Source organism: Anthonomus grandis, chromosome 6 (genome assembly GCF_022605725.1).
Source record: "Anthonomus grandis grandis chromosome 6, icAntGran1.3, whole genome shotgun sequence".
In the NCBI taxonomy this organism is placed as follows: domain Eukaryota; kingdom Metazoa; phylum Arthropoda; class Insecta; order Coleoptera; family Curculionidae; genus Anthonomus; species Anthonomus grandis.
Window position 1 is genome coordinate 11,548,213 of NC_065551.1, and position 17,458 is coordinate 11,565,670.

Sequence of the window (17,458 nt, forward strand, 5' to 3'; positions counted from 1 at the left end):
ATTATTCAATAACAAATGTTTATAAGATGCGTCAATTTTCATCATTTAATAATGTTTGGTTGCAAAAATATTGTAAAAAACTCGGGTTCACAGAGCCTCATTTGAAGAGGCGTAGCTCCCTTAGAAGCATTTAAAAGCCCATGTTAAGGAATGATTTACGCGTACTTTTGAATCACCCTGTATGTTTAAGTCATAAGCTTTTGTCAAAAATTTCCTTTAAAGTAGGTAAGTTTAATTTTGATAAATTGTTTGTAATACGTAAATTGATAAATTTTGATAAATTGTTTTATTTATTTATAAAGAAGCATTAATTTTTAAGTAGAAAATCCTTAATAATTTTTAAAATTTTGCATTTTTTTACTTCATCCTCACTTTTTTATCAAAAAACTCAACATTCTATGTAAAAATTAAAAAAAAAAAATGGTATTTTAGACGTCCTTTTAACTTTAACGGACCCATCTTTCCTTACCTATATAAATTGCGAGATATGTTGATCATGAAAGTTTATATAGTACCTGCACACCTTAAATTTAAATCTCCCGCTTTATTCGCACTATATCCGAATATTGCGCGTTTTTATTGACATGACTCCGTCGGTATTGTCCTGCCTGCAATATCGATTTTTCATATTTATTTCTCATATAGTTCCAATGGTTAGCTTTATAGAAGAACTATAAAGAAACTTAATGAAGTAACTAAAGAATTTACCAAATCTCAATTGCTAAATACAAATCTTGTCCACCTTCTGGTCGCAGGTTGTCGTTGAAAGTGAAAGCCTTTGCCCTCAAAAATGATGTGCTTTACTAGTATTAAAATAATTTAAGGCACTTTTTCAAAATGCCTTCTCCAAGAACTCTTCAAGCTATACTTACTCCCCAATATACCTTTTAAGTGGGGACATATCAAACCAATTTTGGAACATCTTAAATTGCAGGCAAAGTCTATGAGTGATCTAGATCATTGTGCCTTGATGTTTAATGAAATATCCTAAGTTCTGGACTTTTTAATAAAAAATCCATTTTATGACTTTCAGGATTTAAAGACTGGGTTCTCTGAGTAAAAAACTTCAGCCAAGCAAATCTAATATTTATGTCTTGTTATGTGGCAACTAGTTGAACACTACATATTCAGATGTATACTGTCGTTAACAGTTCCATCTTTTATTATTTCATGTACAACTGGGCAGCTTTTACATCTTTTGTTTTTTTACCTGAACCAATGCAGACTATACCAGTAACTTATTAATATGTCATGTTCTCTATAGGATTTTTATATTAATTATTGTTGATTTTTATAGTAGATATTTCTTTTATGCAGAGTTTATGTCAGTTATTAAGTACTATAATTTTTATCTATATTTATATTTATAGTGATTTTTGAGATATATATGAAGGTATATTTGTTTTGTTAGGAAGAATAGGCCCAGGAATGGCCATTTTAAGCTGTATATTTTTTTTAAGCCTTGTGGCTCTCGAATGTATTTGGGATTTTCTTCAGGTTCAATAATTTTTTATGAACCAATTTTTTTTTTTTTTTTTGAAGTGTTGGTGGCTGTTGACTCCAGAATATGTTGAGGGATTAATTAATAAATAATATTTATTTATAAATATTCGCGAGTCACATATCTAAAACAACCAATTAAAAGAAATACAACACACTTAGCAGATAGTAACAGTCACTAGATAGTAGAAAGGATTCAATCGATTTCCTGAACTTCAATAGGCTCATATTCCTAAAGTTATCATTTAGCGAGTTATAGGTAGACGGAGCGATGTATGACAAACTGTTCTTAAAAATGCATGACGAAAACGACGTATATTAAATCTATGACTGTATCTTAAGGCAACGTTGTGTGCATTATAGCGATATTCAAGTTTATCGCAGAGATATTGGGGTGATGTGGAAAGAAGTAGTCGGTATACAAAAATTGAATAGGCATAGGTAAGCAATTTATCAACTTAAGCCATTCCAGCTCAACCAGTTTTTCAGAAACATGATCGTACTTTCTTATTCCGCAAACAAATCTATAAGTATTATTAATTTTCTGCAATCTATTTTTAGTAAGTCTAAAGAGGCATAATAGATTAAATAGCAGTAATCAATGAAGGGAAAGACAAGACTTTCGCAGAGCTTTTTTCTTAACTTATGGTTAATTATGTAAATATTTCTATATATGTTTTATATTTCGTTATTTTTGTGCCCTTCTTGGCTAAAAATTATTAGGAAGCAGAGCAAAAAAAAGACCCTGGATCTGGAAAGAAAAAAAAAACAATTTTTTCGTGTTTCCTGCCAGCACGTGTTCAATTTATGTCTTGCCAACCCTGAGCCCTCAGACCACCAAATAAGAGGTAAATAAATCAAAAAATAAATCAATCAAACTGTTCAAAAATTCTGCTAAATTATTTTGGTGTATTTTTTGAGGTCATTTAATGAAGGTTATTTTTTTAGGAGCTTTATCAGGTTCTTTTTTTGTTCACTATACCACTGTTTTAGGCCTAGGCATATATTATTAATTGTTAAGATATCACGTAACTCACCTTTGTTTTTCTGCCTATGAACGCATAGTCTTAGATAAATATAGATTATTGAATATAACTAGTTATGCCTTGGTAGAGGGTTTATACATTTTCAATTATGCCCAGGGCGTCCCACATACCAACAAATTTAAACGTCAGTCTCCATTACTTATTCAATATCTAAGATAGCAACATTTTAACGATTGAATAAACTGCTCTCTAAATTTCAACCATATTTTATTATACTGGGTCAGGCAAATTGTTACACTGTTTGGCCAGGACAGTGAAGTTTGACTTTTTTTTTGTTTCGATTCTTTAATTTTCCTTTCAAATCAATATTTTTTTTTACTTCAATTTCTATTTTTTGCAATAAATCCGAAGTGTAACAAAATAATATATTTTTGTCTACACAAAATAATACAGTTTTGCTTTATTTTTATACCTTTAATTTATGACTAGGCTTTCATTCTTTAAAATCTGGTTGCTAATAGAGTTATGGCTTACAAATGACAAAATGAGTTCAGATTATTGCACCTTCCGTAGAGGGCCAAAATGTCTTCTCGGTAACAAGGCAACCGCATTTCGCTATATTTGTGTTTTGAGATGCCGAGATATTTTCCGCGACAGCATGAATATCTACGTTAAAGGTTTAGTTACGTTAAATATATTTTTAATTATTTTAAATAAACATCTAAAAATGATTTCTGAGACGTTTTTGTTTTAAAGAAGGTTATTTAAAAGCTCTAATTTATAGCTACTTTGATACATGTGTATGTAACCAGTTTTAACATACTTTTAAAAAATGTTTATTTACTAATTATATTATATAAATAATATTATATTATATTATTATATTTACTAATTATTATATTAACTATAACTATAACTATTATATTAACTATAACTAGATTATAGGTGAATAAAAGAACAAACTGAAATCAAAATTCACTCAATGAGGGTTGTTCAAAGAGATTTTTTCACTAGCAGATTTTAGATTGTAAATTGAAAATTTAACTCCAAAATAAATTCGATAAACGGCAACATAAACCAAATCTAACTTTCTTAGGGTTTGTAAGTTTGTATATGTGGCGCCATCCTTCAAATACTGCTCGGACATAAAATGCAGAAATTCAATATTCAATTTGGTTATCTTTTAAAAATATGTAAGTGCAACTAACTGGTAACCACCTGGATATCCCTCACCAAGATGGAAGCCAGTCTCAACAGGTATCAAGGAGAATCAGTAATAACAAACCACAAAATGTCAATTGTAATGGATTACCTCACAAAATAGAAGAAATAAAAATACAAAGAGTATCAGATATTATTAATATCTAACACTCTTATAGATACCCCAAAAGAAATCCAGTTTGCCACTTACCAAAACACTATCAACATATAAACCTATAAAATACATATTTATTTATAGATTTTATATACCTATAAAATCTGTAAATAAACATAATTATGAAGCTATTACAGAAATACATACCGAACGGGAAGAACATAGCGAGGAGGAGCGCCATCTTCTTGGAAATATATTTTAGACGACGAGTTTCCAGATAAATGGATAGGGCGAAGAGGGCCTATAGAATGGCCTGCTAGATCTCCTGATATAACGCCGTTAGACTTTTTTCTATGGGGTCATTCGAAATCTATTGTGTTTACTCCCCAACCTGAAAGCTTTGATGAACTTCGTCAACGCATCATCGACAGCTGCCATGATATCCCACAACACGTTTTTGAAAATGTCCGTCAGGAATTTGAACATCGCCTATATCATTGTTCGGCCAAAAACGGGCAACATTTTGAACACTTATTGAAATAAAAATTGATATTTTCAGGTTTTTGTTTTCTATCTGAACAAATTAAGATAAACAAAGATTTTTCTAATTTTCTCGAAAACGAATCGACCGATTTAAAAAAAATCAAACGTCAAAATAAAAGACTTTGAAAGACCTTTTAAACAAGCTATTACTCGATACCCCTTGCCATTTAAAATTTTTAAGGGTATGACCCTGGGGGGCAGAGGGTGAAAGGGGGTGACATAATTTTAGGTAAGAAAGTTGTCCCCCTTAACAAACCTTTTGACGTATTTCGGCGTTTTTTTTTTTTAAACAGTGGTTTTCAATAAATCCGTGGTGGGAAGTTTTCAAATGTCCAGAGATGTTGAGTTGAGCTAGGAAATTCATGTAGAGGAGGAATAACAGCCGTCCCAAAACAGAGCCCTGTGGAACTCCGCACCCAATACCTGTTAAAGATGATTTTTTCCTGAGATGCACTCAGTCTGAAAACGGCCCTCAAGTTATGATTTCAACTAAGCATAAGATGCACCCCAGAAGTCATATTTCCCAAGATTTGCCAAGAGTATTCCATAATCCACACAATCAAATGCCTTAGATAGATCACCACTGCTGATCAGTACCTCTGATTCTCCCCAAAGCAGACCTGTTTGAGGAAGCTGTAAACAGCATCCTGGATATTCCTACAAGACAGGCACCCAAACTGTCTGTAATAATCTTGTGGCACTATCTCCCACATTATTTTCTTTACCAGTTTTTAAATTCCTTTAGGCAGAGCTGGTGGCAACAAGATTGGGTGGAAGTTTGAGGTTTCTCCCAGGCCCCCCTCTCACAACCCTTGAATAAAGATATCACCAAAGCAGATTTCAAGTAAGAAGGAAACAAACCTCATGACCAAGATTCATAAATGGAATTGGAGAAAGCATCTAAAGCTCCTGCCAAAACAATCTTAGAAAAATTAGTAATGTTTAACAAATTCCATCTAAGTGCTCAAAAAATCATTCAATGAACCTAAAGGAGAATGATAGACACATAAAATATATAGATTAAGTTGCTTATACAAAAATATATTGAGAATTCAAACATCTTATCTTCCCTTTAATGATCTAACTTGCCTATAATAATAAAATTATATAGGTATAAATACACCACCAAATGCAGCATTACTTTTTAATAAAATAAGGGTGCCACCATGAATAGTTTTCACTACAACTAATAGATACCAGTCTATATTTGGGAAGAAGAAAATATTTACCAGGATTAAGCCAATGTTCAGTAATTCAAACTAAATCTGGTAATCTAAACTATCCAAAAATAAATACAAAGTATCACATTTATTCCTCAAACACTGAATATTCAATAAGAGAATTGAGGCCCTACTTGTATTATGATTAGGCTTATTGCTAGTAGAGTCTTCACCTAAAGGAGGACTAGCTATAAAAAAATCTTGAAATATACACTCATTTTGGCTATTTACTGGCTTATTTGTAAAATTTGAATCAGTTACATTTAAAATTTCATTAGACTTATCACTGGCTAACTCTAGTCTTAAATTACTATCTATAGGTATTACATTTATTAGTTAAAATTGGCATATCACCAGGTTGTTAACATGAGACTAAAAAAATGGTGTTATCATGTATCTAAATGATAGTTTGTCAAGAGATTAATTACCTACTCTGTCTATAAACATTACATAAATATTATCAATAATTCTGACAGATAATCTTGATTCCCATGTACAAAATAAGATATAAAATAATTAGCCTTTTTCAGCTGAAACATATTACTATATAAAAAAACATACTAAATAAATGTTAAATTAAAAATTAAATTTTAGGAAAGTATTGGAAACCAATTTTTACTTTCACCACACAATTTTTAGATTTTTAACACAAAAACTATCATTAATTAAGCTATAAAAAAGCAGGAGTGCATTTGCAGTGTTTTGTGTTTAATGATATCAACACAATATTCTTCAATATTGCCATATTTGTCATTTTAAAAAGTCAGTTGAAATTCCCTTAAAGACAAGACCATATATCTAAATGCAACAAGACAATTCAAACTGAAAGCCAAGCAACTGGAAGTTATAATAGCAATTTCCAGAAATCCTAGCAAAAATGCTTGGTATATTAAAGGTATCTATTAAGGAATTAAAAATTATGACATGGGGGAAAGGAATACACAAACCCTACACAATTTATGTAGTATCATTTCATCAACAATGCTATGCTTAAATTCACAGTAAGAAATCAAAGCATGTTAATTAATTAGGTTTTAATTCCACATCTTCATATCCTATAGAATGATGAATTGAAAAGCTTCATACTATGAGAGAAGGGTTAAAAAAATCACCTGGGTTAAATCAGATTCCCTTATTGGCAATCAAAAAAGTATTTCTTTCAAGAAAGTTACTCCCTAGCCCAAAATCTCAATGTTAATTTAAAAATTAGCAGATATTTAAATATTCCTTTAAAAGAACTTAATCACTATAGTAGGCCTGTCAACAGACACACTTGTGAATTGGAAACTTTGACATTGGAATAGGGGGTAGTGTTATTTGAAGGTTAAACAAAATACATTAAGTTATTATTGATAATAAATTCGTGGCATTGTTCTAAGCAGGTTTATTCATGTTTTTAAAATCATAATTCATAGGTTAGATAATCGGCAACTTTTGTAAACCAAATACCTTATGTCAGATGATTATGTAAGTGATTTGTGGAAAAAAATAGTATATAATTTAGGCCAAAAAAGTACAAACCTGTGACACTGCTTGTTCCTGATGCTCTGTACAGCAATGTTTCTTACAGTTTGAGTTTTAATAGCTTTTTTGACAACTTCTTTCGCGGCATCACTTTTGAGGACCGTTCTGAACATTTTGCTTCCAAGATATAATTATTAATTCCCAGCTGAAATAATTCACAATGTTTGTGGCACTACTCTGTAGAGGGTCTCAAAACTGAACACTATCACCCTAAGGTCATTTAAAAGACTTCACGTTAAAAGTCGGTGATTGTGAAGTGGTGATATGAAAATTTCTGACGTAAACTTACTTAAGACAGTTTTTTTGATGTCACAATACAAGGACAGAAAAATGTCATTCCAGCACTAACCATGAACGGCATGAACTAAACTAAGCCATATTTTAGCGAGTAAGCAAGCGCCTTTCGCCTTACTCGGTTAACTAGTGGGGAAACAATACACAATACGTCACACTTACCTGTCAAAGTTGCCAGTTACCAACCAAAAGAATAACCGCGGTTCTTACTAATTCATCGCTGAAAATCGGCTATAGATGTTTGACTCAGACATATGGGAGAGAGATCCGAGAAAGAGTAGGAGCTAATTTGGGCAAAAGCGGGTGTTTAGAAAGCTTACCTTAAATCCATTAAATTAACATTAAACAAAAAAATTTTCGGATGAGCCATTCTTTAACAAAAAGAAACGAAAAAGTATGTTGTATATGGACCACGATTTTCCTATGCTTCTATTTACTTACAGACCCAAATATTAAAAGTATACTAGAGTATTATCGTGTACTAATCACTTTTATATTGATCTAAAATATTTTTGCTTTATTCCTATATTAAATTAAAAAAATATAACGATTAAAAACAAAACACTTTTTTAAAGTTATTTACCAAATTGCCTCCTTTAATTAAGGAACGTTGACATTTATAAATAACTGTCACAATATTGACATTTGACACACAGCCTATTAAGAGTCAAACTAATCACTACAGCGTTGCCGGATTGTGAAGCTATTTTCTAATCTTTCATTCGTTAAAATACAGGGTGATTTTCAACATATGCGCATAAACTTGGGAAATGGTAGGTGAAGATCAATAATGAGTAATAATGAGAAAAAAATGTAGTAAAATATTTTTGGTTCCCGAAATAAAGTTAAACAAATGTCAACAGAACGTGTATCGGACGAACTTATTTTGTTTATTAATAACTGATAGTAAACAAGTCATAATGTTTGGAATTTATTGCTTGGAATCTTTAGCAGTACTTAGTTTGTTGGTGGCTGTAATCGATTTTGATCGTTATTTTCACACGAACAAAATAAAAGCGTCAAATGTAATGGCGCACATTTTTACAAACGAAGAACTTGTCGACATGGTTTTGGTTTACAGTTTACGGAGAAACGCATCAGAATGCAGTGGCAGCAGCTGATGTGTATGCCCAAAGATTTCCCCGAAGATATCACCCGAGATGTGAGGCTTTCTTACGTGTTATTCAGCGGGGTAAAGACACTGGCAATTTGCGGCCGCGGCCTGGACAAGATGGAGGAGCTATTAGACCTAGGTATATTCTAAATCTGGAGGAGGATATTTTAGAAGTTATCGAAGAACAACCTGGAATTTGCACTAGGACAATTGCAGCGCGATTTGGAATATCGCAATCTACAAGTTGGCAAATTTTAAGGCACAAGTTGCTGTACCCGTTTCATATGCAGAGGGTACAAGCTCTACTTCCAAGAGATTTGCCGCTTCGAGTACACTTTTGTGAGTGGTTGTTACATCACCAGCAGTTAAGCCCAAACTTTACCATGAACATTTTAGTTACGGATGAGGCAAATTTTACGCGCAATGGAATTTTCAACTTTCATGACTGGGCTTTGGAAAATCCGCATATTACACGGAGAACATACTTTCAACAACGTTTTTCTGTAAATGTATGGACTGGAATTCTGAACGGGATGCTCATCGGACCTTTTATTCTGGAAAATCGTTTGACTGGTGCTCGGTATTTACAATTTTTGCGCAACAATTTACCAGTGCTCCTTGAAAATGTAAATCTCAACGTTAGGCAGAACATGTGGTTTCTTCATGATGGTGCTCCACCACATTTTGCACAACCAGTGCGACAACATTTAGATCGTGTGTTTCCCGAACGATGGATAGGCCGTGATGGTCCAGTTGGGTGGCCCCCTCACTCGCCTGACCTTAATCCATTAGACTTTTATTTGTGGGGTCATATGAAGACAATGGTGTATGTAAACGAAGTTGATACTGAGCAAGAGCTACGACATCGCATAAACGCTGCCAGTAACGCAATTCGCCTACAGCCTGGTTTGGCTCGTGCATGTACCATCGTGCCGAAAAAAAACTGGGACATTAAAATTTAGGTAGGGAATTGTCTCCTAGTCTATTATAGTAAATCGCATTCCTTAGGTAGGGTATGCATATTTACGCATTATGAATTTTTGGAGTCTTAAAATTACATATTTAAATAATAATATTGAACCAAAACATTTTTATTTTTCGATATTTATTTTTGTTTGGAACACATTATATAAATAATCCAAAACTAACTAATATCTTTTTTGATAATATGGAATAGAAAATTATTAATACTTAGTAAGCGCACCTTTGTTATCAATTACAGCTTGCAAACGTCGTGGCATACTTAAAATTAAGTTTCTGGTATATTCTTCGGTTATTTGGTCCCGTGCGTCATCTATCTTTAGGCGTAATTCATTCTGATTTCTAGGCCTAAAGTTATCTTTATACATATATTTTGCCAATTTACCCCAAACGTTTTCAATTGGGTTGATATCAGGGCTTTTCGAGGGCCAGGGTAAAACTTAAATTCGTTTTTCGTCTAGATAGTTTTTAACTATACTGGGCTATATGTATAGGAGCATTATCATGTTCGAAGATAACATCTTGCAAATAGACTACACAAACTGACGGCATCATAACATTGTTCAGGATATTGCAATATCCTAAGGCATTAAGCCTTCCCTGCACTATTTGACAAACGCCTGGTCCTCTAAAACTAATCCGGGCCCAAACGTTTATACCACAGATGTAAATAGCTCGTAAACAGCTATTTACATCTGTGGTTTATACTAAAACGTCCACTTTGATTAGTCTTATGTGTATATCTTTCATCACATTTGGTATTAGAAGGCCTTTAAACGCGGATTTTGCCATTATTGCACGATTGAAAGGTTTTTTCATCCGAAAATATTACGTATATATTGTTTTGGTGTGCATATTGATGGGCAAATTCTAATCTTCCCTGTTTGATTGCTTCAGTCAAAAATATTTTATTTGTTGCACAGCAACTTTTAGTTTTCGAATTTCTTATCCTACTATGAGCTGTATTAGCAGAACCAGGAAAATGCGTGTCTTCTTTCGCCTTTATTGCTGTTTCAAACGGATTGTTTCTTAGAAAGCCAACTAACTCTCTATCTTGAATGTCGTTTGAAATTTTTGGTTGACCAGAACCTGGATTTCTTACAATAGCTCTATATTCTGCAATTTTGCCTTAGCTAAGGAAACGGTATTTTTACTAATGCCCAATTCTTCTGCGATTCTTCTTATAGGAACTCCATCTATCAGATGAGTGTATATTATCGCTTTTTTGTTGAGGAGATAATGCAGGCATTTTGAACATCAAGAACGATTTCGTTGATGCGGCTGTCACAAAATTAAATTAACTTTGACAACATCAAAATATATTATTCTAATAGACCAAGAGATTTAGGAGATTTTGTTGTCCCAATTTTTTTTCGGCACGACAGTATGTCTTCATGGATTCGACGAGCTCAAGTCTGTATCGAAAATAATGGAAACAACTTCGAACAGTTACTTTAAATTAGTTTAAATTAAACACGTTAAAAAATACACGGTTTTTATTTTAAAAAATATGGATAATCTCCAAAACTAAAAATATTTTACTACATTTTTTTTTCATTATTACTTATTATTACTCATCAGCTATCATTTCCCAAGTTTATGCGCATAGGTTGAAAATCACCACCCTGTATATTATGTCAATTACATAAAGGTGTGAGGCCAGTTAGTTTACTTTGTTTAAAGTTTTATTTCCATGTCGATTCTTGTATACAAGGACTGTATAGTAACTTGTGTCACCATCTTACATTTTGTTGCATGAACCGCAGGCGAATGCAACAAATAGTAATAAGGTGATTTGTTATACAGTACATTTGTTTATATTATCTCCGCACAAAACTTAGGATTTAGCCAGAAATTGTTGGGATTGTGAAGGCCGAGGATCTCAGTAAACATACTCACGAAACTGTTTTTATATTTATTTTAATGTAAGCGAAAAGTTTTAACATAAAAGAAAACTTACTATTTTTTTTAGACATGACCATAGAACAAATAATAAGGGACATGACCACGAATGGACAATGGACGAATGGACGAATGGAATGGACATGACCACGCGGTTAACTTTTTACAAGAAGAACTAAAACTTATCTTATGAGACTGACATTAGTGACAGACATTACAGAAACCTTTGTTTCTATGTATAAATGATACACCATTGTCATAAACCAGAAGGCGCTACGTACATTATAACACCCCCCTCAATGGTAAATAATTTACTAACAAAAAAAAATTAATTCAATGTATAACTAAAAATTTCTATCTAACAGGGTATATTGATATTATTTATGTATATGTATTAGAACACATTTTTGTTTTTTTTTTTAATTACTCACAAACAACCTTAAATCCTAAAGACACATACATACTCATACTTCACAGTCTACACTCTTATTCCAAATTACATTTTAAACTAAACTTTCTAAAAGATGGTTCAGGTAATGGTTTTGTAAGAAAATCCGCTATTTGGACATAGAGGGTATATATTTCAAAACTGTAATTTTATTTTTTACTTTGTGTCTCATAAAATGAAAATGTATATCGACATGTTTGTCTTTTGTGAAACTCAGGGTTCTTACAAATTTTAATTGTAGATTGATTATCCTCATAGATAACCACACTTAAAACTTCGTTATTAAATATTTTAAAATCAGTTAATAAATTTTTGAGCCAGCATGCTTCACTAACAGCTGAGCTTAAGGCAATATATTCAGGTTCAGTAGATGACAATGCAACAGTAGATTGTTTTCTAGAAGACCAACTCACAGTGCAACCAAAAACTTTATAAAGATAATCCGAGGTATACTTTCTATCTATTCTGTCTCCAGCCCAGTCTGAATCAGCATATCCCTCAATAATGTTTTTAAAATTGGTTTTACGAAATACTAGACTCACATTAACTGTTCCACGAATGTATCTTAGCACTCTTTTTATACAATGCCATAACTGTGAACTTGCTTTAGATTGATATCTTCTTAAAATTGAAATGGAAATACATCTAGACAAAGTCTGGTCTGGAACATAGCATGGCATACATAAGTGAACCTATAGCTTTCCTACACCTATTCTCTATTTCCTGACTCTCTGATTTTTCCCTATGTAACTCATCAAATTTAAAATTTACTTCCATAGGTATATTTATAGGTTTACATTCTTCTAGATTAAAACGTTTCAAGATATTTTCCAGATATGTAGTTTGATTTAGTTTAATTTAATTTTTTACCAAATTTTGTGTGATAAGCATCCCTAGAAAATATTTAATAGGCCCTAAATCTTTCATTCTAAAATGCTCATTTAAAATTTCTTTTATTTTTATTATTTCTGATTCATCAGATCTTGCTACTAACAAATCATCCACATAAATAAAAAAAAAAACATTTTTAAATGATCAGAAATCTTAAAATATAGACAGTATTCATTCTCAGATTTAATAAAATCTAAACTTAGCATCAAATCATCAAATTACTTATACCAATTTTTTGGTGAACCTTTCCAACTTCCAGTTCCAGTGAACCAAGTCCATATAAAGATTTTCTTAGCTGCAGAATTTTGCCTTCCAATTTATCTACCCCCTTTGGTAAAGTTATAAATATTTCATCAGTTATATCTCCATTCAAAAAAGCACTGCATACATCAAGTTGAAAATTTTTCTAATTAAAGTTATTGCGCATATCTAAGAATATCCTTATAGATGGTAACTTGACAACAGGGCTATATAAATCACAGTTATAAATACCTGTTTGCTTGTTAGCTACAACTCTTGCTTTGTATTTACAAACTTTTCCTTTTTCATCTTTTTTTTTATTTAAACCCACTTCTATAACAACACAACACAATCTATAACACTTCTCAGATGTAGATCATCCTTATTGACTACTAACCATGTTTCATTTTGTTCCAAGGCTTCTATCTCCTCTGTCATAGCTTCAAACCATTTTGCAGCTTCACTGCTTGCCATAGCCTCTTCATAAGAATTTGGGTCATTATCACTCTCACAGGATGTCAACAGTATTTTAGCCAAGTCCATTTCATTTCAAGGTTTGATGACTAAACCTTTTGTTCCGGGTGCGCTCCCTTCTTAGATTATAATTTGATTTCATTAAATTCAGTATCAATAGAATCATAACTGGAATCACTCTCTATCTCTTCTCTTGATATTTCCCTGGACGTTTCCAAATCTTCTTGTAATTCCTTCTCTTCTTGAGTACCCTCTAAATTAATACTGGCTTCTTCTGGTTCTTCTTCAGGTACTGGTACTTCAGAATTTTCTACAACAGTTTGGGATTTTTCTGGAAGATAGCGTCCTGGTGTATTTCCACTTTATTTTTATCTTTTACGTAGATCCTATAACCTTTAACGTTTTCGCTATAGTGGTGAGTTCAAGTGGTGAAGTTGCCCTAAAGTTGCTTTTCTGGAAAGGTATCTTATGCTGTTTTCCAGCTAAACATGATTCACACACAAACTCTGAGTTATTGTCTACAAAGCTAATGTTGTTTCTTTTTAAAAACCCTCTTACATGCCTAACATTTTGATGTGCAAGCTTACAGTGCCAAACTTTTAATGAGTCAATAGTTTTAACGTGCATACATCATAAAAGCATTTGAATCATTTTCATCATGCATCTGTACATTCATATTGACTTTGCTTTTATCACAAGGTTTTGCTTTTTTTAAATAGCATGCCTGAAACAAGTGACCAGTTTTCTTACAATAAGTACAGAACTTTTGACCTGGTTTATCTTCTCATGGTCCCCCTCTATAAGCTGTTTTATTTTTATAATAGCAATCCTTTGCTATATGTCCAACTTTTGAACACACATGGCACTTACGCTTGTCTGGACCATGAACTTTTGAAAATAGGGCTGTTTTGGCTTCTGTAGGTCTCATTCGCTCCTCCTCCAACAATAACCTTGATGTCAGCTCTTCTAAAGTTTGGTTCTCACTTGGAACTGACTCCCAAGCTGACCTAAAATGTCTAAAATGCTCAGGCAATGACGTTAATATTTTAGTCATTATCATTTTATCTGACAGGAATTCCCCAGCAGTACTTATAAAGGTGGAGACTGAAGAGTCAAATTCCATAAGAAAAAATCTCTGTTGAAGCAGATGGACACTCACCGCACTCTCTCTATCATATACAGTTTTTAGTTTGGGCCACATTTCTTTACTTGTTGTATATGACAAAATGTGAGTCAAAGGTCCTTGCTCCATCCTAGTCACTAACATCTCTTGCGCTTTTGCATCCTCCTTGAACCATTTACCTTGTTCTTCACCGGCCGTTGACGGTTTTTCTTTAGCACCTTCAGCTATTTCGAAGAGTCCTTTACCTTTCAGTATGGAAGTATGTGGTATGGAACTTCCACACAGGCCAATTTTCGCCTGTGAGTTTTAGTACCGGAGTCGTTTCACCCATGGTATCTTATTCCTTCTTTATATGATTGTGTTTTCTATTTTACTAACCTTTTCACTTTCACAGAATCGTTTTTACACCTCGTTTTCATTTTTCACAACACGCCTCTGGACTCATAACCTGTTGGGATTGTGAAGGCCGAGGATCTTAATAAACACACTCACGAAACTGTTTTTATGTTTATTTTAATGTAAGCGAAAAGTTTTAACATAAAAGGAAACTTACTACAATACTTACTTGTACTATTTTTTTAGACATGACCGCGCGGTTAACTTTTTACAAGAAAAACTAAATCTTATGAGACTGACATTACAGAACTTTTTAATTACCGACATTACAGAAACCTTTGTTTCTATGTATAAATGATACAACATTGTCTTAAACCAGATGGCGCTACCTACTTCATAACAGAAATAATATAGTTTTTACAGTGAAACTAAGCATACGTTAAAAGACAAATATGCCCAGCCAATAAGAGCATTTCGGCACTACAGAGGCGTAGCTTGCGTGCCGCCAAAATTCAAAATACGAATTTTTCGATGCCTGTCGTTAAACAGCGAGATTTGGCATCTCTGACCTATATATTTGCTACTATAGGACTTTGTTTTGTTAGGCATTTAGATCGAAAAAGAAATGCGATGTGCATATAAAGGACGCTCAATAAAGAAATATTTGTAGCTGTTATAGATTAGTAAATTATTGATTTTTTTATTTATATTTACAGCGTGATAAAGATTTTTAGGAAAATAAAAATAGACAGTTGTTGCATGGGGTCAGAAATTTAAAAAAAAAAACAGAAACCAGTTATCCTCAGGACACTAAGTCTAGGTTTCTTAATAAATAAGTACAAGTGCATGAGTGAGAACAGTATATATACCGTGTAACGGTAACATTAAACCATCCATAAATTATGGCATTATTATTAATGATAACACTTAAAGTTTTTTTGGTATTTTTATTTTAGCTTCTTTTATAGATGTTTTTTATGGTATTATATTAAAATTTAGTGTAGAATTACTTGTTAGAATTAAACCGATACCTATAGCCATATTCCTATAGGTATCGGTAATTTAAACTTTTCATAATATAATAATTGTCAATGAACGTTTGAAAAGCATTTAAATTAAATAGCCAATTATACATTACTTAGGAGATTGAAATATGTGGATCAGATAATATCGAGTAGGTAGATGATAAAGATTGCCAGGCAATAAACAACTAAAACTATATGAATTTTTAAGATCAAATATATTATATGGTGAATTTTTAAAATCACCATATAAATAACATTTAAACTTTTATTTGACAATTAAAATCAAAATATATAAAACTTATAATCCTAAAAAATATGTGTATTTATTTTAATTTTTAAATAACTGTTTAGGCATTGTTTTGATAAAATCCCATGGATGATGCATCATCATAGCGGCCAAAAGAAGTAAATATTTCATAAATATTTTGAGGTTTGTGTATTGTGATGGAAGTTTTGAAATTAAACAATTCCCATCATATTTATCAAATATCTTAATGTCGACTAGCTTACTGAAATGTTTTAACCTTTAGCAAATATACTTTAAATTTTATAATAACATATTTTATAATAAACTATACTATGGACTCTATACTATATTAAAATGTATTATATTATATTATATCAACAACTTAAAACTAAAATGGTAGAGAAACTAAATCCATCTAGCTTGGTTATAACTATATTATAAATATGGTTATATAATATTATAAACTAGCACTTCTGATCACAACTGATCCTACAAAGGATTAAAATTATGAATTAGTCTAAGAATATAAAAATTAATGCAATATTACCATTCTTTAAAACCTTAACTAAAATTCTTGAGGAGCATGTCCCTTGATGCATATGCTTCCCCCAGACTTAATGTTTCTCATTTTACATAAGCTATTAAATCCTAAAAGTAAACAACAAAATATACAATTATGTCTGATAACTAAGAGTTTATATAACCTCTGATGTTTCTCCTGTTACAATTGTAAAATATATGTTATCCTCCATTCTCAAATTTATTTTGGATCTGACAAGCATAATCGACTTCCCTATTACTTTGTTCTCTATAAGAGGTATATTCTTCAAAATTCCTAAAATTTAAAAATGATTGTTTTATCTTTATTTTGTGGATATTAAACAAAAATGTTTGTTTAAACTATTAAAATAAGAAAATGTCTAGGTATCGTTGGTACACATTGGACATATAATGTGTTCCTTGTATGCCTGGTCAAAAAATTCTGGGTGAAACTTCCTTCCTGAAACTCGCAAACTTCTCAGATTGCATTTTGTTGGCTAAAAAATACATAATTCCGATTAAACCTAAAAAAATTATATCTTACCTTAGTGTTGCCATAATTATCGTAAACAGACACTGCAGCAGCTAAAAAAGAAATGATAGAGGAAAGAAATCACTGAACAGTTTACTAGAAATTAAAAATCAAACACTAAAATGTTTGTTTTTGAACTCAAAATTAGCGTAGTACCGAATATTATAGACAACGGAGTCAACACTAAGCACTATGACTGCTGTGAGCACTGAAATAGTGGCAA

General features: G+C 32.0%; 1 protein-coding gene across 2 annotated transcripts in view; it reads right to left on the reverse strand.

The window, feature by feature from the left end:
- LOC126738063 (dihydrolipoyllysine-residue acetyltransferase component of pyruvate dehydrogenase complex, mitochondrial) overlaps positions 1–7,463 on the reverse strand; it is a 56,123-nt gene extending 48,660 nt beyond the window's left edge. Inside the window, exon 1 of one of the 2 annotated variants that reach the window (XM_050443242.1) lies at positions 7,086–7,463. In XM_050443242.1, the coding sequence (XP_050299199.1) occupies positions 7,086–7,201 (116 nt within the window). In that variant the 5' untranslated portion in view covers positions 7,202–7,463. The remainder of the gene's footprint in view (positions 1–7,085) is intronic. The other variant, XM_050443241.1, reaches the window with a different exon arrangement.
- Positions 7,464–17,458: the final 9,995 nt, after the last annotated feature.